At 36.6% G+C, this 26,694-nt stretch overlaps 1 protein-coding gene across 2 annotated transcripts in view; it reads left to right on the forward strand.

Moving 5' to 3' along the window:
* SEPTIN7 (septin 7) overlaps positions 1-26,694 on the forward strand; it is a 292,002-nt gene that overhangs the window by 238,834 nt on the left and 26,474 nt on the right. For both annotated transcript variants that reach the window (XM_070369525.1, XM_070369524.1), the window contains 3 exons: positions 9,907-10,013; positions 22,594-22,694; positions 23,515-23,649. In XM_070369525.1, the coding sequence (XP_070225626.1) occupies positions 9,907-10,013; positions 22,594-22,694; positions 23,515-23,649 (343 nt within the window). The remainder of the gene's footprint in view (positions 1-9,906; positions 10,014-22,593; positions 22,695-23,514; positions 23,650-26,694) is intronic.

Below are 26,694 nucleotides of genomic sequence, written 5' to 3' on the forward strand. Positions count from 1 at the left end.
AGGTAGAACTAACATAGATTGCTTTATCTGACCAGAAAATATTTTGAAAAGCAAGTGGCATTAAATCTGTTACTTTGAATTTTTTGAAGATAAAATTCAGATTAATCGTTTTTATAAGACTAAGCTTTGGCTTTGCAAAATTTTTATAGCAGAGGGGGTTTTTTTTTTTTTGATCATAATTTAGTTGACCTATATCAAATGTCTTTAGTAGCACTGGCCTTTTTGTTGGCAGAAGGAGCTTAGAATTAGAACATGGTGGTTTAGCCATTTTGGGGATTCAGAGTTTATTATAATGTATATTTTGTGTATGACTTATTAGTAAAGTTTCAGTTCAGTTCAGTTGCTCAGTCGTGTCCGACTCTTTGCGACCCCATGAATTGCAGCACACCAGGCCTCCCTGTCCATCACCAACTCCCAGAGTTCACCCAGACTCACGTCCATCGAGTCAGTGATGCCATCCAGCCATCTCATCCTCTGTCGTCCCCTTCTCCTCCTGCCCCCAATCCCTCCCAGCATCAGAGTCTTTTCCAATGAGTCAACTCTTCGCATCAGGTGGCCAAAGTACTGGAGTTTCAGCTTTAGCATCATTCCTTCCAGAGAAATCCCAGGGCTGATCTCCTTCAGAATAGACTAGTTGGATCTCCTTGCAGTCCAAGAGACTCTCAAGAGTCTTCTCCAACACCACAGTTCAAAAGCATCAATTCTTCGGCGCTCAGCCTTCTTCACAGTCCAACTCTCACATCCATACATGATCACAGGAAAAACCATAGCCTTTACTAGAGGGACCTTTGTTGGCAAAGTATTTATTGTCTCTGCTTTTGAATATGCTATCCAGGTTGGTCATAACTTTCCTTCCAAGGAGTAAGTGTCTTTTAATTTCATGGCTGCAGTCACCATCTGCACTGATTTTGGAGCCCCCAAAAATAAAGTCTGACACTGTTTCCACTGTTTCCCCATCTATTTCCCATGAAGTGATGGGACCGGATGCCATGATCTTCATTTTCTGAATGTTGAGCTTTAAGCCAACTTTTTCACTCTCCACTTTCACTTTTATCAAGAGGCTTTTTAGTTCCTCTTCACTTTTTGCCATAAGGGTGGTGTCATCTGCATATCTGAGGTTATTGATATTTCTCCCAGCAATCCTGATTCCAGCTTGTGCTTCTTCCAGTCCAGCGTTTCTCATGATGTACTCTGCATAGAAGTTAAATAAGCAGGGTGACAATATACAGCCTTGACGTACTCCTTTTCCTATTTGGAACCAGTCTGTTGTTCCATGTCCAGTTCTAACTGTTGCTTCCTGACCTGCATATAGGTTTCTCAAGAGGCAGGTCAGGTGGTCTGGTATGCCCATCTCGTTCAGAATTTTCCACAGTTTATTGTGATCCACACAGTCAAAGGCTTTGGCATAGTCAATAAAGCAGAAATAGATGTTTTTCTGGAACTCTCTTGCTTTTTCCATGATCCAGCGGATGTTGGCAATTTGGTCTCTGGTTCCTCTGCCTTTTCTAAAACCAGCTTGAACATTAGGAAGTTCACGGTTCACATATTGCTGAAGCCTGGTTTGGAGAATTTTGAGCATTACTTTACTAGCGTGTGAGATGAGTGCAATTGTGCGATAGTTTGAGCATTCTTTGGCATTGCCTTTCTTTGGGATTGGAATGAAAACTGACCTTTTCCAGTGCTGTGGCCGCTGCTGAGTTTTCCAAATTTGTTGGCTTATTGAGTGCAGCACTTTCACAGCATCATCTTTCAGGATTTGGAATAGCTCAACTGGAATTCCATCACCTCCACTAGCTTTGTTCGTAGTGATGCTTTCTAAGGCCCACTTGACTTCACATTCCAGGATGTCTGGCTCTAGGTCAGTGATCACATCATCGTGATTATCTGGGTCGTGAAGATCTTTTTTGTACAGTTCTTCTGTGTATTCTTGCCACCTCTTCTTAATATCTTCTGCTTCTATTAGGTCCATACCATTTCTGTCCTTTATCGAGCCCTTTATCGAGCAAATGTATAACATTTGCATGAAATGTTCCCTGGTGTCTCTAATTTTCTTGAAGAGATCTCTAGTCTTTCCCATTCTGTTGTTTTCCTCTATTTCTTTGCATTGATCACTGAGGAAGGCTTTCTTATCTCTTCTTGCTATTCTTTGGAACTCTGCATTCAGATGCTTATATCTTTCCTTTTCTCCTTTGCTTTTCACTTCTCTTCTTTTCACAGCTATTTGTAAGGCCTCCCCAGACAGCCATTTTGCTTTTTTGCATTTCTTTTCCATTGGGATGGGAGGCATTTAATGAGTGACAGAATAAACAATGACTGTCATAGATAATTTTCCCCCACCTTCTTGTTGGTGTTTATATTAATGTAGTTAGTTAGTTGATGAAATTGAAAAGTAGTATTGGCCATTTTGTATCTAGGTTATTGGGCATTTAGTGGAATTACGCTTAATTCTGACATTATGATAGGTTGAATATTTGAAATGCTTTAATACTTCAGAATTTTCTGCCCTGAGCTTTGTATTTTTATTTTGCTTTTAGTAATAAAAGTAATTTAACCAATGATGATTGCACAACGTTGTGAATACAGAAAAACCACTGAGTTGTACACTTTAAAATAGTGCATTTTTGTTATATGAATTTTATTTCAAAAAACTAATTTAGCCAAAGCAGAGAAAGTTTTAGGGAGAAAAAACTCACCTACTATTTAGATTTTTGTATTCCTTCTAGGGGTCAGCTACGTATTTTAAAAAGTGCTTTTGTAATAAAGTTAATGCGTTTCATTGTAGAAATCGGGAAAAGCAGAAAAGCAAAATGAAAATAAATATTACCATAATCTGTCATCCAGTGGTAACTCTTAAGCATAGAAACATACAGTGTTTTTGTTTATATGTATCTGTAATGTCTGTAAGACATTACAATTTGTAATTACAATCTGTAGTTGTCTTATAAAATTTAGCAGTAAATTATGATCATCTTTTAATAATAGATATTTTTTGATAATCTAGCTATGGTTGAGTTGCAGATTTCATTGGCTTTGTAGGTTGGGTATACCAAAATTTGCCTTGTCCAGTATCAATATAGTTAGAGTAAACATGGTTGTAGTTATATCTGTACTTGAATTTTTATTTACTTCTTTAGGATAAAGCTTTGTAAGTTTGAATTGGTATTTTTTTCTGAAGGCTTATGAGTTGTTTTAAGGGTTTTAATATTAATACCAAATTGACCTAAGATAGATTGTATACCACTTTGCACACTAACCAGGTGTTGATAGCATACTGCCATCAGTGGATATTACAGTGTTTCTTTGCCAATTTAATACCTAAAAATTGATGTCTTATTTTCTTTCTACATAATATTGTTGCCGGTTAACTTTTTAATTATTTCTGTTTATCTTTGGTTTTATAAATCGTATATTCTAGATTAATTTTAAAAGCTGTATTCCTTTTTTTCCTTATATAGATGCTCTAAGGGTATTGTTGTTGTGGTTGTGGTTTGGTATTGACTCTGTCAGAATTTTTCTTGTGTCATGTTATATATTAACCTGATTTTTATATTGTCCATGTAGTCTTTTTTTTTTCTTTTGGCTTGTGTCTTTGATACCTGCCTGCTTGATTCAGTCTTATTAGGGATTCCACTGTATATAAGTATATAGACTAAGGTTTACTTTTTTTATTTTGCAACTTAGATTCATGTGAATTTTTTGATGTGAAATGTGAGACAAGAATTTGATGTTTATTTTACCTTATTTTTTAAATGGTTAATCAGTCTTCCTAAAACCATTTATTACAAGCTGAAACATATATGTGCTTCGTTGGTTCTCTTACTCAACCTTTGGTTTAGTTCATTCTAGTTCTTCCTATATAAATACTATATTACATTATTATAGTTATAAATTACAGTAATTATGTTGTTTCTTCTATGAGAAGATCACTGGAGTTTATGCTTATTTAGGGAGATAGACATAGAAGTAAACAATATGTAAAATAATTATACTGTATTATTTTCTAGGAAGGAAGTAAACCTGGTGGGATCTTTTTAGGGCCTCAGTAAGATGCACCTCTCAGAAAGGAGACTTTTCCATAATGATACTTGAAATTTGTGAAAATTAAGAAATACTAAAAAATGAAATGACTTACCAGCAAGAGATAATTATCATGAACATTTTGCTATGTTTATCCTCAATGTTTTACTTTTAACAGCTGCATATTTCCAACTGTGGCTGTATCAAATTTTAGACTCTCATTTGACTTTTGAATGATTTGTGTGTTTAATTTTGTAAGAACGCTGCAGTAAAAATTTTAGAGAATGGAAATTTTGGTCAACATTTTAACTGAGATGTTTAATGACTACATTGTATTCTAATTTGTGACTGAATATATGATAGTTTTTATAGCTTATTTCTCCATTAATAGACTTTAAGTTTTTTTTTACCCTTGTTACAAATGATAGGGCAATGGAGATCTTTAAGCACATAAGACTTGTGTATATGTATTGGGAGCAGGGGGCAGTATCACTGTTTAAAGTCCCTGAAGTTGGATTTTTGCAGCAAAGTGTTTGAATATTTTGTGGCTCTGGAAACATTAGCAAATTATTTTCTTAAAAGCTTGTGCTACTAAATATTTTTTTTAAAGATAAAATAAATTTTTCCTGAATTTTAGGAGATTTATGGTATGTTGAGGATATCCCATTCCATGTATGCTCTAACTGTTACAGATGCTTAACGGGAAAATGTAAAGATAGGTGAAAACACTGTAAGGGAATATAGTGAAAGTGAAGTCACTCAGTTGTGTCTGACTCTGCGACCCCGTCGACTGCAGCCCACCAGGCTCCTCTGTCCATGGGATTCTCCAGGCAAGAATACTGGAGTGGGTTGCCATTTCCTTCTCCAGAAGATCTTCCCGACCCAGGAATCGAACCCAGGTCTCCCGCATTGCAGGCAGATGCAGGCAGACACTTTAACTTCTGAGCCACCAGGAAGCCCAAGAGACAAGGGAATGTAGTAGAGAAGAACAAAAGTCCAAGTTAACTACACTGCGAATCATTGAAGTGATATTATCCACCTTACCTGCCTCCTGAGAAACCTGTATGTTGGTTAAGAAGCAACACTTAGAACCGGACATGGAACAACCAACTGGTTCCAAATTGGGCAAGGAATATGTCAAGGTTGTATATTGTCATCTTGCCTATTTGACTTATATGCAAAGTACATCATAAGAAGTGCCGGGCTGGATGAAGCTCAAGCTGGAATCAAGATTGCTGGGAGAAATATCAATAACCTCAGATATACAGATGATATCACCCTAATGGCAGAAAGTGAAGAGGAGCTAAGAGCCTCTTGATGAAGATGAAAGAGAGTGAAAAAGCTACTTAAAACTCAACATTCAGAAAACTAAGATCATGACTTCTGGTCCTATCACATCATGGCAAATAGGGAAAAAATGGAAAAAGTTTACAGACTTATTTTCTTGAGCTCCAAATTCACTGCAGATGGTGACTGCAGCCATGAAATTAAAAGATGCTTGCTCCTTGGAAGAAAAGCTGTGACAAACCTAGACAGCATATATTAAAAAGCAGAAATAACACTTTGCCGACAAAGGTCCGTCTAGTCAAAACTATGGTTTTTCCAGTAGTCACATATGGATGTGAGAGTTGGACCATAAAAAATGCTGAGCGCCGAAGAATTGATGCTTTTGAACTGTGGTGTTGGAGAAGAGTCTTGAGAGTCTCCTGGACTGCAAGGAGATCCAGCCAGTCCATCCTAAAGGAAATCAGTCCTGAATATTCATTGGAAGGACTGATGGTGAAGCTGAAACTCCAATACTTTGGCCACCTGATGTGAAGAACTGATTCACTGGAAAAGACCCTGATGTTGGGAAAGATTAAGCGCAGAAAGAGAAAGGGGAGACAGAGGATGAGATAGTTGGATTGCATCATCGACTAAATGGACATGCATTTGAGCAAATTCCAGAAGATAGTGAAGGACAGGGACACCTTGCATGCTGCAGACCATGGGTGGCAAAGAGTTACTTAACAACTCAACAACAACAAAAATACTAAAGATTATGGAGCTGACTTTTTAAGGGGAAAATAGGGGTGACTGGGGCTTCCCTGGTAGCTCAGCAGTGAAGAATCTGCCTGCAATGCAGGAGACGCAGGAGATGTGGGTTTGATTTCTGGGTCAGAAAGATCCCCTGGAGGAGGAAATAGCAACTCACTAGAGTATTCTTGTCTGGAGAATCCCATGGACAGAGGAGCCTGGTGGGCTACAGTCCATAGGGTTGAAAAGTGTCAAACACAACTGAGTTTGGGTTCACTGACTGAGCTTCCTGAAATACAGTTGAGATATTTATCATTTATTTTCAGGGAGAGATTGTGTATTTGGATTTTCAGAGAGGTTGTTAATTCAGCTAAAAATTGAGAACTATAGGTACAAAGTATTTTGCATAATTGAAAGTGTGTGACACTGATTTATTGTGGTTCTTGCTGAGATAATGTTTTAATTAATTTTGTAACATTTGTAAAGACAAAAATTACAAGTACAGTACACAGGTTTTTGCCCTCTGTAACATTTGCAATGCACAATGCCTCATTGCCACTTAAATACTTGTGTATTTCTCTTCCTCAAGGATCTTCTACTGCATAGCCATTAATATACCATCAAAATCAGAAAACAGCAAATGTATGTTTGTATACATACATATATAGAGAAAGTGAAAGTGTTAGTCTCTCATTTGTGTCCAGCTCTTTGCAACCCCATGAGCTATAGCCTGCCAAGCTCCTCTGTCCATGGAATTCTCCAGGCAAGTATACTGGAGTGGATAGCCATTCCTTTCTTCAGGGGATCTTCCCAGCCCAGGGATTGAACTTGGTCTCCTGCATTGCAGTCAGATTCTTTACTGTCTGAGCCACCAGGAACTACTACTGCTAAGTCACTTCAGTCGTGTCTGACTCTGTGTGACTCCATAGACGGCAGCCCACCAGGCTTCCCCGTCCCTGGGATTCTCCAGGCAAAAACACTGGAGTGGGTTGCCATTTCCTCCTCCAGTGCATGGAAGTGAAAAGTGAAAGTGAAGTTGCTCAGTCGTGTCCGACTGTAGCAACCCCATGGACTGCAGCCCACCAGGCTCCTCCATCCATGGGATTCTCCAGGCAAAAGTACTGGAGTGGGGTGCCATTGCCTTCTCCGAGCCACCAGGAAAGCCCCACCTATATATGGACACAAAAACATAAATACTTTTGTATCTATAGTGTATCTGCATCTATTATATTTGTTGAAAATCATCAAGTTTACACTAGTATTTCCAGTTTCAGTTCATTATCACAGCATATGTTTACTTTTTAAAAAAATTGAATTATAGTTGCTGTACAATATTATATAAGTTATAGGTATACAATATAGTGATTCATTGGAGAAGGCAATGGCACCCCACTCCAGTACTCTTGCCTTGAGAATCCCATGGACGGAGGAGCCTGGTGGGCTGCAGTACATGGGGTCGCTCAGAGTCAGACACGACTGAGCGACTTCACTTTCACTTTTCACTTTCATGCACTGGAGAAGGAAATGGCAACCCACTCCAGTGTTCTTGCCTGGAGAATCCCAGGGGCGGGGGAGCCTGGTGGGCTGCCGTCTGTGGGGTTGCGCAGAGTCGGGCACGACTGAAGTGACGAAGCAGGAGCATAGTGATTCATAATTTTTTAACTGTGCTTATTTGATCAGTTTTCCTGTATGAAACTAATCTTCTGTCCAGGCTTTTCTCTTCCTCCCTGTGGTGGAGTAGTGCTACTCACTCCTCTCAAGTGCTGTGACACCCTGTGGCAAGCCACTCTTCACGCCTTCCTCATCGTTTTTGAGTTCAGGCCTTCTCCCAGACTCCTTGGGAAGTGGTCTTTATCCTGTAGACGCCTATTAGCCTTCCCTGGGCCACTGTGTCTTCCCTCCAGCATGTTCACCTGATGTCCTCAGCCTCAGATAATGATTTCTGGACTGAATTTTTAGGAAGAAAGTGGAAGGGAAAGAGCTGAAATAAGTTTGAAGGGTTTAAAAACTAATATTTAACTGTTATAGAGTTAACTGGCATATGAATAGGAGAAATTATTTTTTTATTCTTATGTAACACAGGTTAAAAAAATTGATAAAATTGTAGTTTGGGGCTGCCATAGGAAAAAAGTGACTAAAAGGAGATAAAAGTGTGGAAAAAATTTAGTTTGGAAATGAAACTTACTTGCAGAGGTATATAGCGTTTCAGTGGTTACATTTACATGTATTTTGACAAACAGAGTTTGTAAAAACTTTGAATGGCCTCCAAATTTATTAATGGTTGAAACTAATAGATTAATATTTAGAAGGGAGAAAGCTTTAGATTTTGGGGCTCTGTTCTTACTCTGCCCAGAACCCTCAAGTAAGTGGATGATATGAAGATGTTTTCTTCATTAAGCCCAAATAATAACTTCTTGACTCTTTACATGGCACACTAAATGTGTACTACTGAAACACTTATTAAATTAAATTATAGTTAGTAGTGTGTATTACCCTAGAAATGCCTTTGAGAATTGAAGTAGTCATTTTCATTTTTATATCATTAGCTTAGTCCATAACTCCTAGTACTTTACTGCTAATCAGTGTATGTCACCTAAATTACTGATCATTCAATTAAAATCTGTTCTCAGGACTAGGATAGAAATACCGTGGAAATCTCATTTTATGTTATCACTGTAAATGTTACCACCTGTAACAAAATTAACAATTCATAGTCTTCTATCATAAAAATTTGAGTTAGTTAAGAATGAACCACCAATCATGTCACACTTTCGATTCCTTGGTATCCACTTGGATATTTTGACAAAATCTTTACTTTTTATGATTCACATATTTTAAAACTAGCTGTTTCCCTCCAGAGGAAAACTCTTTATTTTCGTTAGTGAATGCTAGCCACAGTTGAAAATTAGAGGGAAAAGTTTAATCCTTCCCCCACCATATGAAAGACTGATAGTATTCATAAAAAACTTGCAATATCAGTTATATAGGATAAAGATGCCTATTAAACTAACTGAACTACTAGCAACTGGTGCCATGTTAATTGATAATTATTATTATGGTTGTTAATTTATTTTGACTTTATATTACATATATTCTAAAGTTGTTGATGTTAGTAAAAATTAGCTGTACATTTGATATGGTCTCTTACACTTGACATGAAGGGTTAGAGACGAGTATGTGAATCTTAGTGGAAATCGTTTTACCTCCCTCCGTTTTCGGTTTAGACAGAAGCATTTTTATAAAAAGTATATAGAAATATGAAAAGTACGACTTTTTGGAATCTAGTTTATAGAGCATACTTAAATTGATTGGTATATGGGTAAATTAGAAGTGGGTTTTTTTTTGTGGTTTGCTTTTAACATACATTGTGATTAATTTTTCTTCTTTTTTTGTCAGCAGACCTCTTACTTTTTTGTACTTACCTGATTTCTTGCCTTGGTCATTCATTAATTGTCTGAATAAGCGTTTGTACTTCTATTATGCTTTATTGCACTGAAGCAGCAGTATATAATCCAAGTGGGATGTTTCCTTCATGACTTTCATCTTTAGGAATATATCACTGTTTAAAAAAAAAACTGGTGACTATTGTATCAGATACATTACTTTTTTTTTTTTAACATTACTTTTAAAAAACAGATTGTAGAATTATGACGCTAAAAATCCTTTCCAAATACGAGTCTGACTTGATAGGTAAGAAAATTAGGGCTAAGAACTTATTGTAATAGGGAGTCTTTATAGTGTATTTTGTAATGTCACTTGCTTGTCCTCCAAGAAGTAATTGGATGAAAGCAAGTTTGATTATAACACTGGTTGAATATTTAAGCTTGATAAGTTGACTGAGTTTTAAGAGATTTCCCCCTTTGTTTCTTTTAGGTGAATCTGGACTGGGAAAGTCAACATTAATCAACTCATTATTCCTCACAGATTTGTATTCTCCAGAGTATCCAGGTCCTTCCCATAGAATAAAAAAGACTGTACAGGTATGTGTATTGTTAATTGATGATAAGATGGGGTAATATTAACAGATACAAAACACAGTCTATAAATTATTTTTTGTAGATACTTTGTTATACAGTCCATCTGCTTTGTCACGAACATGGTTAAGATCTCTATTAATATGTTCTCTGTGTTATTGTTCTTTTAGTCTCTTAAGTCATGTCCAGCTCTGGAGACCCCATAGATGGTAGCCTGCCAGGCTCCTCTGTCCATGGGATTTTCCAGGCAATAATACTGGAGTGGGTTGCCATTTCTTATGCCAAGGGATCTTCCTGACCTAGGGATCCAATAACCTGCATCTCCTGCATTGGCAGGCGGATTCTTTATTACTGAGCCACCTGTACTTCCCCACAAAACATATTTTGTGACTTGTATTATATTTATATATAGGTAGATTTCAAATTTGACCTTAGCCAGTGTAAAGTGTTAGTAAAAATGGTTGTTGTTGAAAAAGAGAGAGAGAGTAATTGATTGAGAAGTGCATGTAATTAGAGGGACTTTCTTGATTTAGAACCTTATGAATTTGTCTTAAAGATCCTCCTAGAGATTTTACTGTGATACAGTAAATGATAACATTCAGAGTTATGCTGCAATATGGTAACTACTTGCCATATGTAGCTATTAAAGTTTAAATGAGTTAAAAGTCGTTGAAGCAAAAAATTCTGTTTCTCAGTTGTGCTGGGTACATTTCAAGTAGTAATATGTGGCAAGTAGCTACCATTTGGAGCAGTGCAGATTATTTCCACCATTGCAGAAAATTCTGTTGGACAGGGTACAGAAAACATGACTTGTGTCAAAGCCATTAGTATTTGTTTTAGTGAGTGGCATGATACCACATGATAGTTAAATGGCAGTAACAATTTGTTAATACTTTAAGCTATGTGTGGTCTAATTTAGTACTTCTCAATCTTTAATGTGCATTCAGATCATCTGAGGAGCTCGTTAAACTTAGTTCCTGTTCTAGTAAGTCTGAAGTGAGCTGAGATTCAATCCAAGGTGATGCTAATGCTGCTAGCAAAGTGCTAGACTCTCTAGTCCTAGTGATATGTTGTCCAGGACAATAGCTGGTAGCCACATGTGGCTGTTGAGGTCTTAAAATGTGAGATGTCTATGTTAAGATGCAAGTATAAAATATACCCCAGATTTTGAAGTCTTAGTTTGTTAAAAAAAAAAAAAAATTATTTTATTTAAATTTTTCTATTGATTACATTTTATAATAATGATTGGTTATATTGGGTTAAGTAAAATTCATTAATTTCATCTGTTGCTACTTTCTAAAGTGGCTACTGAAATTTTTAAAATTATTTATGTAGTTCACATTACATTTTTGTTAGGCAGCACTGCTCTAAACTATTGATTGAAAGATTTGTTGGTAGATTGATGCAGTAATACACAGCACATAAGCAGAAAAGGAGTGGAGTGAACAGTTCTAGCATAAGCATGTCTTACTGAGGCAGTGATGCTGGAGCTGGATATTTTATTTCTTCTTCTTAAAGTTTTCTCTGTTTCAGGAATTTTTAAAATATCCTTTATGGAATTTGAGATTTCAAATTACCTGCAAAAAAAATGTGTCCTAAAAACTCGATACTATACTATATTGCTTATTTATTTTGTGATATATTGGATATTTTAACCCTAAGCAAGAAGATAAACTTTAAATTTTCTTAATTTAAGTATTTAAATCCAGAATTAGTAACTGCTGCTGCTAAGTCATTTCAGTCGTGTCCGACTCTGTGCGACCCCACAGACAGCAGCCCACCAGGCTCGCCCGTCCCTGGGATTTGCCAGGCAAGAGTACTGGAGTGGGGTGCCATTGCCTTCTCCAGACTTAGTAACTAGTTATATAGAAATGTTAAGGAAACCCCACAGTGTAGATTCCTAAGTTCAGGAATATTTAGTGTAAAATGTCTGTTAAATATTAATATATCTACCAAAGGTGTTCTTGGCTGTTAGTGCTGGTGAGGAAATTTTCTGAGTCCTTTTTGTAGTTTTTAGCACCTGGCATAATGCAAGGTCGACATTAATAATAAAACAACACTTAGTCAATCATTAACATCTTCCAGGTACTATTCCAAACACTTTAGATGCATTTATTTAATTCTTGCAGTAACTTTTTCAGGTAAATGGTGTTATTATCCCTATTTTACAGATGTGGAAATTGTGGCACAAAGATGATGATATACCTGAGGATCATGTAGTTAGCGTGCCAGAACTAGGATACAAATCTAAGCACTATGGTTTAGTCTGTATTGTATAAAACTATGCTATCTCTATACTTTAGAAACTTAATAAGTATTAGTTTAGTAGATTAAAGAGTTCTTAATAAATGGATTAACTTTACTTTTTAATGATGTTTGGTCCAGAAAATTGTCGTTTTTCTTTTATTTATATTTCCTTTTCCTTGAAAAATGTTATGTATGGAGATAGATTTTCCAGTTAGGCAGTTTAGACAAACTGAATTGATCAGTGAGGTTATTTCTTCATAGTTATGTAATATATGAGTTTAGTTTTAAAAAATGGGAAATTAGGTCATAAGGTAAAAAATGGAATTAAGTCTTAAGGCTGATCTATCTGATGCTGCCGCTAAGTCACGTCAGTCGTGTCTGACTCTGGGACCCCATAGATGGCAGTCCACCAGGCTCCCCCGTCCCTGGGATTCTCCAGGCAAGAACACTGGAGTGGGTTGCCATTTCCTTCTCCAGTAAATAAAAGTGAAAAGTGAAAGTGAAGTTGCTCAGTTGTGTCCGACTCTTCGCGACCCCATGGACTGTAGCCTACCAGGCTCCTCCGTCCATGGGATTTCCCAGGCAAGAGTACTGGAGTGGGGTGCCATTGCCTTGTCCTATCTGATGCTACCTAGTAAGGAATACCTAGTGTTGTTTTGTTTTTACTTTTAAATGGTACACACATGATGTTCATTATTGCTTATTATATTTGAATTTTCAAGCTGGACTCTGGAGGGTATTGACTGACCATTATGTACTAGGTTTGAAATTCCAGTAAACTTCTTGGTGGATGATGGAAGCCAATTAATCATAAAAGTTTCATACCTTACCATGTTTTATTTTATTTTATTTAAACAAAATAGGCAAGTTGACAGTATTTTTAGCTCTTTGGATTCACCCAGTACAGTGATTTTTGCTAGTGTCTGAACAGATGAAGTGTATTGGCACTTGCAGTCTAAGGAATTCAACACATGGAAATCTAGTTTAACATACTTTGCAACAAAGTATTTGGTCAAACAAGGAGAGTTTACTTTACCCCCATCCCTCCTCCCCCTCCCCACCTCCCCTACCTGCAGGGTGCCCTTAACCTAGTTCTTATACTTTTGGCTTATCCTGCTTTGGCCAAAACAACCTCTTTGCTGTCCTTTGAGCAGGCCGATCGATCTCTTCCACTCCAGGGGCCTTCCACTTTGTTTCTCTGCTTGCAGTGGTTTTCCTTGGGATATCCTCATGGCTTGCTTCCTAATTTTCATCAGTTCTCTGCTTAAAAGTTACTTTCTTAATGAAGACTTTCTTGACCACTCATAAACTCTGTTAGGGTAGGGACTCCTTTTTATTCACCCTTAACAAGCTAAGTTTCTAGCACAGCATCTGTTACATGTTAGCATCCAATATTTGTTGACTGACTGAACAATTTTTTAAAATTTGTTTGAGGATCTTTGAAGTTTTGTTTCTACTTTTTTTTTGGTCTGTGAAATTTTATAAAACACTATCATAGATTAAGTGGAATGATTTCCAATTTGAGAATCTTTGAAATTTTAAATTTGATCATTTTTTGAAATTTTGTTGATTATTTTTGTCTTAAGCAGAATTTTTTTGCATTTAATTTTTAAGTTGCTGTGTAGTTTATATATTAAAAGGGCACAAATTTAAGCATAGAACTTGGTGAGTTTTATATAAGTATTCATATATCTGGGTTTCCCTGGTGGTCAGTGGTAAAGAATCTGCCTGCCGAAGTAGGAGACATGGGTGTGATTCCTGCAGAAGGAAATGATGACCCACTCCAGTATTCTTACCTGGGAAATCCCGTGGACAGAGGAGCCTGGTGGGTTACAGTCCATGGAGTCGCAAAAAGTTGGACACAACTTAGTGACTAAACAACAGCAGCAATTCATATATCCAAGTAACCACTTCCCAGATTAAGATACAGTATTTTTCTAGGAACCTGGAAGGCTTCCTTGTGTCTCCTCTCACTCAGTATTACACCCACCCCCACTTATAAACACCTTTCTGACATCTCCATAGATTAATTTTGTCTGTTCTTGAACTTCATTTAGATATATTCTTAAGTCTGGTTTCTTTCACTGAGGATTATGTGTGTGGTATTTATTCATGTTGTATAGCTGTAGTTCTTTTCATTGTTTTATAATATTCTACTGTATGACTATATCACAGCCTGTTCTCTTCATTGTAGATAAGCATATGGGTTTTCAGTTTTTGACTGACATAAATGTTCTTGTATATATCTTTTGATGGACATAAGTACTCATTTCTGTTGTGTATGTGTGTGTACGTGCACCTGTGTGTATACATAAAGACATTTCATTTTTTCCCCTTTGATTTCTTATAAGATTGAACATGTCTTTTATACTCATAAATTGTTCAGATTTCATGAAGTGTTTTGACCAACTCAATATTTCCTATTTTTCCCTTCTTGAGATTTGCAGACGTTTCTTATTGAGATAACAGTCCCTTACATTTCAGTTACTGCAGGTAGTTTCTCCTAGGCTGGTATCTGTTAAAAGATGGGAGAAGCTCTCAATTTGTCAGAATTCTATTTATATTGGTTTGTCTCCAGAATAATGCTGTCTTAAACTCACTTTACCTTCTTTGAAGGTAACACTTCAAAGGTGTCCTCTTCTGTTGTAAATGTTTTCCCAGCTCCCTTTTTTGAAAACAAAGGCATAATTAGACTAAGGCTATCTCTAGTAACATTTTTAAGACAAAGGCCTGTGTACCACTATTAAATCTCCTCCTTTTACCAAAAGTGAGACCTTTAACATTTGAGAACTAGATTGATCCTTATTAAAATCCCAGAGAAGTCCTCTTTCCTGATGTACCATGGAGGTATTCCTTGATATACTGGAAACAAGATGAAGGTCATCTTAACTCTTTTCTCCTCTTACCTAGGAGAGAACATGATGTATTCCTAGTCATTCAGTTGTTAGAGAATAGAATGTAATTTTCTTTTACAGTTGAGTGGTTTTTCACCAGCTCAGTAATCTAGCAGATGATCTGCCCTTGGGAGCTCTTAAATTCTCTCAGTGAAGAGTAATCCAGGAAAAACATACAATCCCGAGTTTCAAAAAACAAATGTCTGCAATTTCCCTGACCTGAAGGCTTTCTGGAACACTTCCAACTGTCAAAAAGAAGAAGAGAAGTAACATCCTGTGATGTGGTCAAATAGGGAGTGAAACTTCTATAAAGACCACAATCTTATAATCTCTCCGAGCATTATTTGTTTACAAGAGGCTTGTATCTTAAAGAAGAAATTCCTTCACATTCACAGTCTTGGGAGAAAGGAGAAACTATCTACTCTGAGCAGGCAAATGATTCTGAGTTTCCAGTGGTTCTGATCTGAGTGAACTTTTCAGTAATAGTTAGAAGGCATCTGAGATTAATTCTCAACATCCTGTCTTTGGCCTTAGAAACCTAAGCTGTGTACTTCCGAATGTAAGCTGACATTCTGGTCCTGTAGTTCTTTATACTAGTCTTCTCAAAGTATACTGTGCTTCACAATCACTTGGAAGCCTTGCTCAGTCTGTCAAGTCCCCCTCCCCATATTTGAGGCAGAGCCCAAAGAATTTGGCATTTCTTTCAAGTTGCCAAGCTATTCAACTGCCAGTCTGGGTACTATACTTTGTGGACCACTCCTTGTGTTTCTGGCCTGCTGCGGACTGATTTCATCCTATCTTTGTCAAAGAAAGTAAGAGGGTGAACTGTTTTTCCTGAGTTCTTCCAGAATATTTCTAATTGAATGAAATGGCACCATGTTACTTCCACTTTCATTCATATATGTATTTTCCCAATAGACTGATTAAAGTTATAGAAAAAATTTGAACACTTAAGCTCTACTTCATATTCTAATCTCAAACATAGATGCTTAGATTAACAATTTTCAAGAAAAATATTAATACAATGTTATATACATGGTAGCAAGTTTTATGATCTTATATTTGAAAATTTTTATATCATTTTTCATTTCAGCAAAAGTTTGCCAGCTATCTCCTAGGGAAAGGAGATAGTTGGTAACCTTCCTGTTTCTTTTGTGAAATGACAGTGCTAGATTTGTTTTTTCTTTCAGATTTTTTTTTTTTTTGAAAAATTTTATTTTTTTTATTTGGCTTTGCCAGTTCTTAGTTGGAGCATGTGGGATCTATTTCCCCAGCCAGGGATTGAACCCAGGCCTTTTACATTAGGAGTGTGGAGTCTTAGCCACTGGACCTCCAGGGAAGTCCTTTTTATTTTTTTTTTCCCCAGATTTTTAGTTGGCAGCCTTATGTTGGTCATTTTAAAACTTTTCTTGGTTTATGAAGTTCAGTAAATCACTATTTTAGATTATATGGGTACAAAAGTTTTGGAGGTGAGAAGAAGTGAAAGCAATGAATCCTATCCCTAAGATAACTTCTTATGACTCCTTGAAACATCTTTATAGAGTCCAGTTAGGAAACTCTGCTGTTAATGTTGGTCAAGTTTTGATAATTTTTTTGAAGTAATCATACACAGAGCAGGTATTTGAATACTTGTCTTTTACCAGGTTTGGGGGCTACAAGGATGATGGACATATGAGTTCTCAAGATTGTCACAGTCATGTGAAGGATATAGCAAACAGTCATGATATAGTGAGAAAGATGTTGCTCTAGGGTGGTATAGAGGTGACTTTGGCAAGGTATATTTTAGTGAAATCATAGGAATAGAGGGCAGGATGATAGTGAGTTGGGAAGTGACTTTGTGAGTCAGTGAAGATGGAAATAGCTATGAAGGAAGGGATGAGAGGGAATACCTAGAGGTCCAGTGTAGGGGACAGAGACAATGGTTTGGTTTTTATTTCTAAAAAAGACCTGAAAATGTTTGTATCCTATGGAGAATCAGTCCTAAGAGATGAGAGATTGAAGATACAGGGGAACTAGTCTAAATAGTTGTCAAGATGACTTTGAAATGGAAATTGGTCAAATCCCCACCATAGACTGAGAAATTAGTCTCAGGGAAAAAAGAAATCTATTCCACTAAACAGGAGAGAACATTCAAAAAAGCTTCAGAAAAATTGGGGATGCTGTTGAGAACCCTCCTACACTGTTGGTGGGGATGTGAATTGGTGCAGCTACTATGGAGAACACTATGGAGCTTCCTTTAAAACAGGTACCATATCATCCAGCAGTCCCATTCCTTAGCATATATCTGGAGAAAACTCAAATTCAACAGGACAGATGCACCCCAGTGTTCATGGCAGCACTGTGTACAATTATCAAGACGTGGAAGTAACTTAAATTCCACTGACAGATGGATAAAGAAGATTGTGTGTTTGTGTGTGTGCGCCCGCGTGTAATAGAATATTACTTTTCAGCAGCAGATATTACACTAAGTGAAGTAAGTCAGGAGAATGACAAATACCATATGATATCACTTAATATGTGAAATCTAAAAACATGATACAAATGAATTTTATTTATAAAACAGAAGCAGACTCATAGAAAACAAACTTATGGTTACCAAAGGGGAAAGGAGGGGGGATTAATTAGGAATTTGGGATTAACAGATACATACCACATTATATGTATGGATGTGAGACTTGGACTGTGAAGAAAGCTGAGCGCCAAAGAATTGATGCTTTTGAACTGTGGTGTTGGAGAAGACTCTTGAGAGTCCCTTGGACTGCAAGGAGATCCAACCAGTCCATCCTAAAGGAGATCAGTCCTGGGTGTTCATTGGAAGGACTGATGCTGAAGCTGAAACTCCAATACTTTGGCCTCCTCATGCGAAGAGTTGACCCTGATGCTGGGAGGGATTGGGGGCAGGAGGAGAAGGGGACAACAGAGGATGAGATGGCTGAATGGCATCACCGACTTGATGGACACGAATTTGAGTGAACTCCGGGAGTTGGTGATGGACAGAGAGGCCTGGCGTGCTGCGATCATGGGGTCACAAAGAGTTGGACACGACTGAGCGACTGAACTGAACTGAACCACATTATATAAAATAGATAAGCAACAAGGACCTACTATATAGCACAGGGAGCTATATTCAATATCTTGTAATAACTTAAAATGGAAAAAGAACTGAAAAAGAATGTATATATCCATTTGAATGTAAATAAAAAGGATTGTATATTTACATACTTTGCCATGCAACTGAAACATTGTAAGTCACCTGTACTTGAGTTTAAAAAATTTAAAAAATAAATAGCAACAACAAATTGGGGATGTTCTTGTTTTGCAGTGAAGATCAAGGACTTTGCTGAGCATGGTGGCAGAGATTGTAAGGTAGAGCTTGTGTGCATGTGTGCGTGCTCAGACACTTCAGTCATGTCCAGCTCTTTGTGACCCTGTGGTCTATAGCCCACCAGGCTTCTCTGTTCATGGGATTCTCCAGGCAAGAAGACTGGAGTGGGTTGCCAATCCCTTCCTCCAGGGGATCTTCCTGACCCAGGGACTGAACCCACAATAGTCTCCTGCATTGCAGGCAGGTTCTTTATCTGCTGAGCCACCTGGGAAGCCCCAAGATAGAACTTGGGAAGAGTCATACTAGAAGAGACATGAGGTGAAGGAGCAAATAAAAAGATTATCAGATGACCTGGAAATTCCTGTCAAAGTTGAAGTTTATGAAATTTATGGAAAAGTATCTTAGCTGGAAAGGAAAAGAAAGGATTTGGGAGGGGTTTGCTAATAGAAAATGAAAGGGACATGGGAATTAAGATTTCAGTGTAAGGAGAGAGGGGAATGAGGTATATAGTGGTTCAGAGAGTAGAAGGCAGAATTAGTGTTTGGATCAAGTTTCTTCTTAGTTCGTTTTCAGTCTTGGTGAGAAGGAAGTAGTCTTTAAGCATAACTGTTCTGTTGGTCATTGCCTCTCTAAGTATCTTATTGAACATAATGAAGTATGTATGATGATGCTTATCTTTTGAGTTATTAAATAATCTAGAATAGATTTTGTGTTTGAGCCAAGTGGAATATCGCAGACTGTTCAAGTTTCTACTAGTCAAGTCTGCAGAGCTTTGGCTGTAATGTTATCTCCTGAGCAAGTATAGGTGGAGGTAAGCTCTTGACAGAAAATTTTAGCCCTCTCCTCAAATGTTAATATAGTTATAATACTTTATCTTAAAAAATGACTCAAACATTGTTAGAATAGTGTAGTGTGTTTAATAGTCTTTCAGAAATGGAAGAAGTGAAGCTGTATGAACAGTGAAAGTTTGACTTTTTCTCAGATTGAAAAACTGTAAATATTAGAAAAAGTGTGAGTTTCTGGAATCTAGGAATCCAAAATAGCCCTTAATTATTATACATAAACAATATAATAGGCTTTAATTTTATTTTTCAGAGAAAAGCTCATTTGAAAGTGCCCTTGATTCATTCATTCCTTTGGTATTGAATTATGTGTTTAATCTTTGAGAACTCTTGAGTGATGCCATAAAATATGCTGATGTGACCTGCTTAAGTAAAGTGCATGGGAAAGTGGCCATTTGGAATAGATTTCTTAAGAAAAGTTTGAAATTCCTGGACTTGGACTAATTTGTTTACCATGGATCCCATGAGGATACTTGCAAAACCAGATGATAGGATACAGTTGGATCCTGTGAATGGCACTAGTTTACAGTTGTTTTCTGGATTTCTTCCATATGTTGCTGTCTTCTATGTATTTGACCATGTATGGATACACAGAATTTCATAGGCCAAAGAAGAAAAGAAGCTTCCGTATGAAAAGCAGATCTTCATTTGTATTATCACTCCAATAAACAATTAAGTTGTTGAACTAATTTTTTTTTAAACAAAGAAGCAAAAATCTTAAAATTTAAGCTGTTGTGGTGTGTGATTAGTATACAGCCTAGTACTAGAGGTAGAAATGTTCTTTGTTTGGTAATGAGAGAACCAGAAATGGTTTGGAGTAAAATCAGGAGATGATTCATGTAGAACAGTTAGATTTTTACATCAGTTCTAATACATGATACTGTGTCATTTAAAATAATTTTTGAGAATTTTTAGGTGAAGGGATGGTTACTTTGGATATTTCTGCTTCAGTGACAGTTACCATAAATGGATAACTTATTTTTATGAAGGAGATGGAGGCAAATGAGATATATATTGAGATCTGTTAGATTTGAATAGATTGTTCTTTTTTGACATATGACATTTGACATATTCTTAATTGACATATAACCAGATTGTCCTTTTTAACTATAGACAACTACTAGATATATAGAATGTGAATTTCTAAGCCACAGGAAGTAATATCACTCAATTTTTTTTAGTTTTGATAATTTACACTGATGAATCTGATTATTTCCACAGTTATTTTGCCTCCCTCATATTATTAGAGTAACTCAATATCAGACAGACTGTATTACCTTAGCCGTGTGGTATGAAACAGTATTCTCCCAAGGAGTGTGCAACCATCGTTGATATTGAAGGTGACCAGAAAATATTAGAACCTGTATCTATTGATGTTTAACTTTTTTAATTTACAGAGAAATTGACACTTCCTGCTGTTTAATGTTCAGATAACCAATTTTATATGTTCGGTAGATAAATAAATGTACTTACATTTGGGATATCTAAAATTTTCACTGACAGTTTACATTAGGGTCAAAGCAGTTAAAAAACCATTGGTCTAAAAGATAAGAACTTTGTCTCTTATTTGTCTAAAAGATTGGAAGCCTTTCTGTGAATATGCATGTCCAAATTTCAGTTTCAGCAAGTTTCTTTTTTGATAATGCTCTTTTAACAAAATAATTTCTGGTTGCTATCAATCTTCACTATCGAATTCAGTAGTCACTAAGCCACATGTGGATTGGGAGGATCCCCTGGAGAAGGAAATGGCAATCCACTCCAGTATTCTTGCTTGGAAAAACCCATGGACAGAGGAGCCTGGCAGGCTACAGTCCATGGGGTCACCAAAGAGTCAGACATGACTTAGTGACTAAACAACAACAACAACAACAAAGCCACGTGTAGCTGTTTCAGTTTAAGTTAAATAAAATTGAACATTCAGTTCCTCAGTTGCTCTAGTCAGATTTCAAGAACTTGTTGCTTGCATGGGCAAGCAGCTAGTATGTATTGGATAGTGTAGATATAGAACCATTTCCATCATCTCCGAAAGTTCTATTGAGCAATGCTGCTATACACTTTTCGCTCAGCAGTCTTAGTTTCAGCTCTTCAGTCTCTGCATCCATCAGCTAGCATCTGTAAGAAAATGTCAGAGGGTAATGGAAAGACATCATCAATTTTTTAACCTGTAAAGGTAAACCGAACTTTTCTTACCCAGAAATTAGTCGCTTTTCCTTTCCCAACTCTGTTAATCAACATGGATAGTTGAAATTGTTTTTCATGTGATTACATTTCCCTCTTAAAGTCTAGTAGTACTTAATTGGTACCATCCTATGGCATGTAACATTCAAAGTTTAATTCGTGCCTCTTAAGTTAGCCTGTCAGCATACTTGGAACCTCTTAGTCTTACTAAACACTATATATAAATTAAATGAAAGCCTATCTTTTTCTGGGAGAATGATTCTCCTTTTCTGTTTGAATGAATGTTTGCTTTAAGCAGCATATGTCCAATATGAATGATTTTTACATTCTAAAATGGAATTTGGGGTTACAGAATATCTTAGATTGTAGGAAGAACTGCTGTTACTGTTTAAGTCCAATTCCCTTTCTTAAATAGAACATTTTTACAAACTCTAAAGAGAACTGAAGATTTTAATCAGAGTTAGTAGGGTTTTACCCTACCAGAATGCATTTTTTCCCAATGCCTGGGTTTTGCTGATTGCTTTGACCTGAATGGACAATGACACATTTGAGAAGAAAGTTGGCTCTTAGTCATGATGTAAGCACAAGTGTAAATAATTATAGCCATGCTGAGAAAGATTTGGGAATGGTAATAAGTTCACTTGAGTAATTGGTTGGGACCAAAGTAGATGGAGATAATCCAGAAAACATTTACTGCAAATGGTAGATTAAATGTACTTTCTGATAAATCATATTTGATCTCTGTGAATTACTTGATCATTGAAGCACATTGTTTATTTGTTTTATTAGATGTGCATTTATGTTGTTTAAGTTTTATATGGCTTTAGTAATTAATAATATTTCATCAGTTCCTATTTTCCTTCTCTATACCAACTGTGAGCCGTAAACCCATTATTTATATATATACTTTTCTTTTAAGTAACCTGGACTCTCAACATCTATAGTAATTGATTCTAAAGAAAGTGGCTGGGTGGGTAGATTTACTTTATAAAAAGCTTCCTATTTAGTTTTGATTAACACTCGTCTCCCTACATCTTACCTTGTAGGAAACCACAGATATAATGTATGTTATTAATATCTGTACACAATGACTCTTACAGGTGGAACAATCCAAAGTTTTAATCAAAGAAGGTGGTGTTCAGTTGCTGCTCACAATAGTCGATACCCCAGGATTTGGAGATGCAGTGGATAATAGTAATTGGTAAGAAGGGTTTGTCCCTGCTGCTTTCCATTGCATTTGGGAATAGGGCTGGTTAGATTTTTTTAACATTTTAAATCTTCTCACCTATGGTTACTGAAATTTAAGTAATACGGTTTGGGTTCATATATCAACTTTGCCACTTACTTGTCATTATTGCTTAACTTCTTTGAACTGATTTCCTTTTCTATAAAATGATGATAACACTTTTCATAGAATTATTTTGAAGATAGACTCTAAAACATAGATAAAAGAATTCTCATTATTATAAGAAACTTTTCATTCTCTGCTATTAATTTTATCTGTTTTCTGTCATACCCTAATTTAAATATGATTTTAGACCTTCAGTTTTTCCGTAAGTTGTAAGTGAAGAAAATATCCATGACTTTCTATTTGGAAATAAGATATTAGGAGCTTATAAAAATATTTTAATTTTTCTTTGAGTTCTGCATTATTTTTGAAGTAAATTTCTTCAACTTTTGAAATACCTAAATAAATTCATCATGAGGCTTCTGTGTTGTTTAATCTTTTCATTTGAAATCTAAAACTCTTTGGATGTAATTTTTCATGGTGTAAAGTGTGTTTTTCGTTATTTAATCACTTAGTTATGTCTGACTCTTTAGTGACCCTATGGACAGTCTGCCAGGCTGCTCTGTCCATAGAATTTCCCAGGCAAGAATACTGGAAAGGGTTGCCATTTTCTTCTCCAGAAGGTCTCCCTGACCCAGGGATCTTGGTGGATTCTTAACCACTGAGCCATCTGGAAAGCACCATGCATAAGTGGAATCTCAACTTAATTATTTTATTTATTTGCATTCTACAGCTGGCAGCCTGTTATCGACTACATTGATAGTAAGTTCGAGGACTACCTAAATGCAGAATCTAGAGTGAACAGACGTCAGATGCCTGATAACAGAGTGCAATGTTGTTTATACTTCATTGCTCCTTCAGGACATGGGTAAGTGCCTGAATACTTCTGATAACCTTTTTGTTGTTTTATTATTACTCATCTTTGGGTGCATGTGTTAGTAATCCTCATCTCTGTGGAGTATGTTTATACAACTTGTGAAGTTCCAAATTCCATATAAAAATGATTTATAAAAAATTAAGTCCTAGCCACGCTAAAAATGATTTTACTTCTTAGTTTCTCATGTGTAAGACTGTGCTTCATGGAGAGGAATATTGTTTTCATCATGGTTTGGTGTCTCAGTGTGGCTAATTTAGCTTTCCTGTTGACCAGTCTGCCACAGATTGAACAATCAAATAAGGAGAAACAGCCATAACGATTAGCTTAGACATATTCTAAGAAACTCCAAAGATATTATTTATTATACATCTGGTAGAGAACATTGCAAAAAACTTAAATACCAACTTTTTAATGTGCTGTTTCTTTCTTCACTAAATCTATTTTACTAATCTATTTCACCTTAGCTGTCACAGTCAAATTATTTAAGTATCCTATCATCAGTACTAACCTTCTACTTATTAGCAGTTAAAATTAAGATCTGAGTATTTAGACTTGTATCTGATTGGATTGTTTGTTTGTATGGCCAGCCTGTACTCCTGTTTTGGTCGTTTGTGTTTCTTTGTCATTTTGAGGAGATGAGCGTGTCATCGTCAACTGCGGATGTTTATACTTACTCTTCTTTAAAGTGAAAGTGAAGTCGCTCAGTTGTGACTGACTCTTTGTGACCCCATGAACTGTAGCTTACCAGGCTCCTCCGTCCAGGGATTTTCCAGGCAAGAGTACTGGAATGGGCTGCCATTGCCTTCTCCAGGGGATCTTCCTGACCCAGGGATCGAACCTGAGTCTCCCACATTTCAGGCAGACGCTTTACCATCCAAGCCACCTGGGAAGCCCTCTTCTTTAGTCTTTGGTTAAATGACTCAGGATAACTCCGCCCCCTGATGATTGTAACTCCACCATCTCTCCACCAAAAGGGACTGGACTGTTTCATAGCATTAGACTAAATAGTGTTGTCATCTAACACCAAAATTACAGTGGTATAAACCAGTTCCTTCAAGTGAAAGTCGCTCAGTCGTGTCCAACTCTTTCTGACCCCATGGACTATCGAGTCCATGGAATTTTCCAGGCCACAGTACTGGAGTGGGTACCTTTTCCCTTCTCCAGGGGATCTTCCCAACCCAGGAATCAAACCCAGGTCTCCTGCATTGCAGGCAGATTCTTTACCAGCTGAGCCACAACGGGAGCCCAGGAATACTGAAGAGGATAGCTTATCCCTTCTCTAGCAGATCGTCCTGACCCAGGAATTGAACCAGATTCTCTTGCATTGCAGGCAGATTCTTTACCAACTGAGCTATCAGGGAAGTCCACTTTCAAAAGTGTGCCTTTCTCTTTTGTTTTCTGCTTTCTTCTTTACCTTTTGCCTAGATAGGCTAGTGCCCATTATCACCATCTTGGTTGAGCAGAAAGCCTTAATTTTAAAGTTTACCATTTTTGTACTATCTGATTGTAGTGGTGCAACTGTTTCTTTTTCATTTCTAATATTCTTCTATAGTATTCTCAGAAAATTATATATTCAAAGCCCAAAATTGACTTATCTACTTAAAAGGCTAAAAAAAAAAACCCTCAAAATACCATACTGTATCATTTTTTTCTGAGAACTTGTTAGTTTCTTAATTTTCATATGTGTGTGTATGTGTGTATGTATATATATATATATATATATATCATTGTAATATAACTTGTTAGGGCTTTTTCCTGAAAGCCAGCAAAGTAAAATCTTAACCTATAGTTAAGTCAATAGAAATTTGTCAGTTTATACCCACTTTTTATTATTTTAGATCTTTTGGACTGTCTCCAACATTTAGTAATTCTCATGAAATCACATTTCTCTTATCCCCTGAGGGAAAATATAGTCCTTAAAATTGCGTGGGAAATAAAATTTTTTTTAAAGAAAAAATTTTGATATTATGTGTAGTGGCTTGGGACCATTTCTTGTTTGTCACAAGGGATGAGAGTTCCAGATTTTAATTTCTTAGTATAACAATGTGCTTTTGAGTAGTTTGTCAGCTTAACTATTTTTAGAAATGGAACAAAGTTTTGCCCACTGATATATGCTGCTGCGGATTAAGTGACATAATATGACATTGAGTTTTCTGTAGAGAGTTCCAAATTCCATGCTCACTAAAGAGTGAAATTCCAGGCAGCATAGTAGAGGAATTATGACCGTTCTACCTGGGTAGTCCCTGGATTCCCTTTTTGGAGGTTCTGTTTTTGGAGTAATTATATATTGGTCCAGCAGTGTATTTTCTGTGTTCCTTACCCCACCAGGTGTCATCACTGAACAAAGGGTTACTTTGTGATTTCAGCTGTTGTTGCTTCATTTCCTTTGTTCAGTGGTTGGTAACTGACTTGGAACTTGAATTTTTAAATGGTGTTTTTACAAACCTTTGGAATTTTTATTGCCACTTTGAAAAAAGTGTTAGTTTTATATAGATTTTTTTTCCCTTAGAAATGTGTATACCTATGTATGTTTAATAAATATTTGTCATTTGCCCTCTATTCATTTTACTTATTTTGTTGTAGGCTTTGAGGTGTTAAATAGTTTTTTCTCTTTGTGTTTCATCGCTCAGTCGTGTCCGACTCTGCGACCCCATGGACTGTAGCTCCTTTGTCTCTGGGATTTCCCAGGCAAGAATATGAAGTGGGTTTCCATTTCCTTCTCTAAGGTATCTTCCCGACCCAGGGATCGAACCTGGGTCTCTGCATTGCAAGTGGATTGTTCAGTGTCTGAGTCACCAGGGAAGGGTTTATCTATTAGAAATTCTATAAAGGAGTTTCCTTTGTGTTAAAAAAAAAAAAAAACTTAAAAATTAGATTTCTTGGAAAATATGATCTGAAATAAAATTAAATGGATAGAGGAAAAATTTCAACCAGTATGTAATCTCTTGTGAAATAAGTGTTTTCTGTGGGCATTTTGTAAGGTTTTAAAATTTGTTTTCTAGTTTAAAAGGGCAGAGGGTTTTATCAGGGCTTTTA

Source organism: Bos mutus, chromosome 4 (assembly GCF_027580195.1).
Source record: "Bos mutus isolate GX-2022 chromosome 4, NWIPB_WYAK_1.1, whole genome shotgun sequence".
NCBI classification, from domain to species: domain Eukaryota; kingdom Metazoa; phylum Chordata; class Mammalia; order Artiodactyla; family Bovidae; genus Bos; species Bos mutus.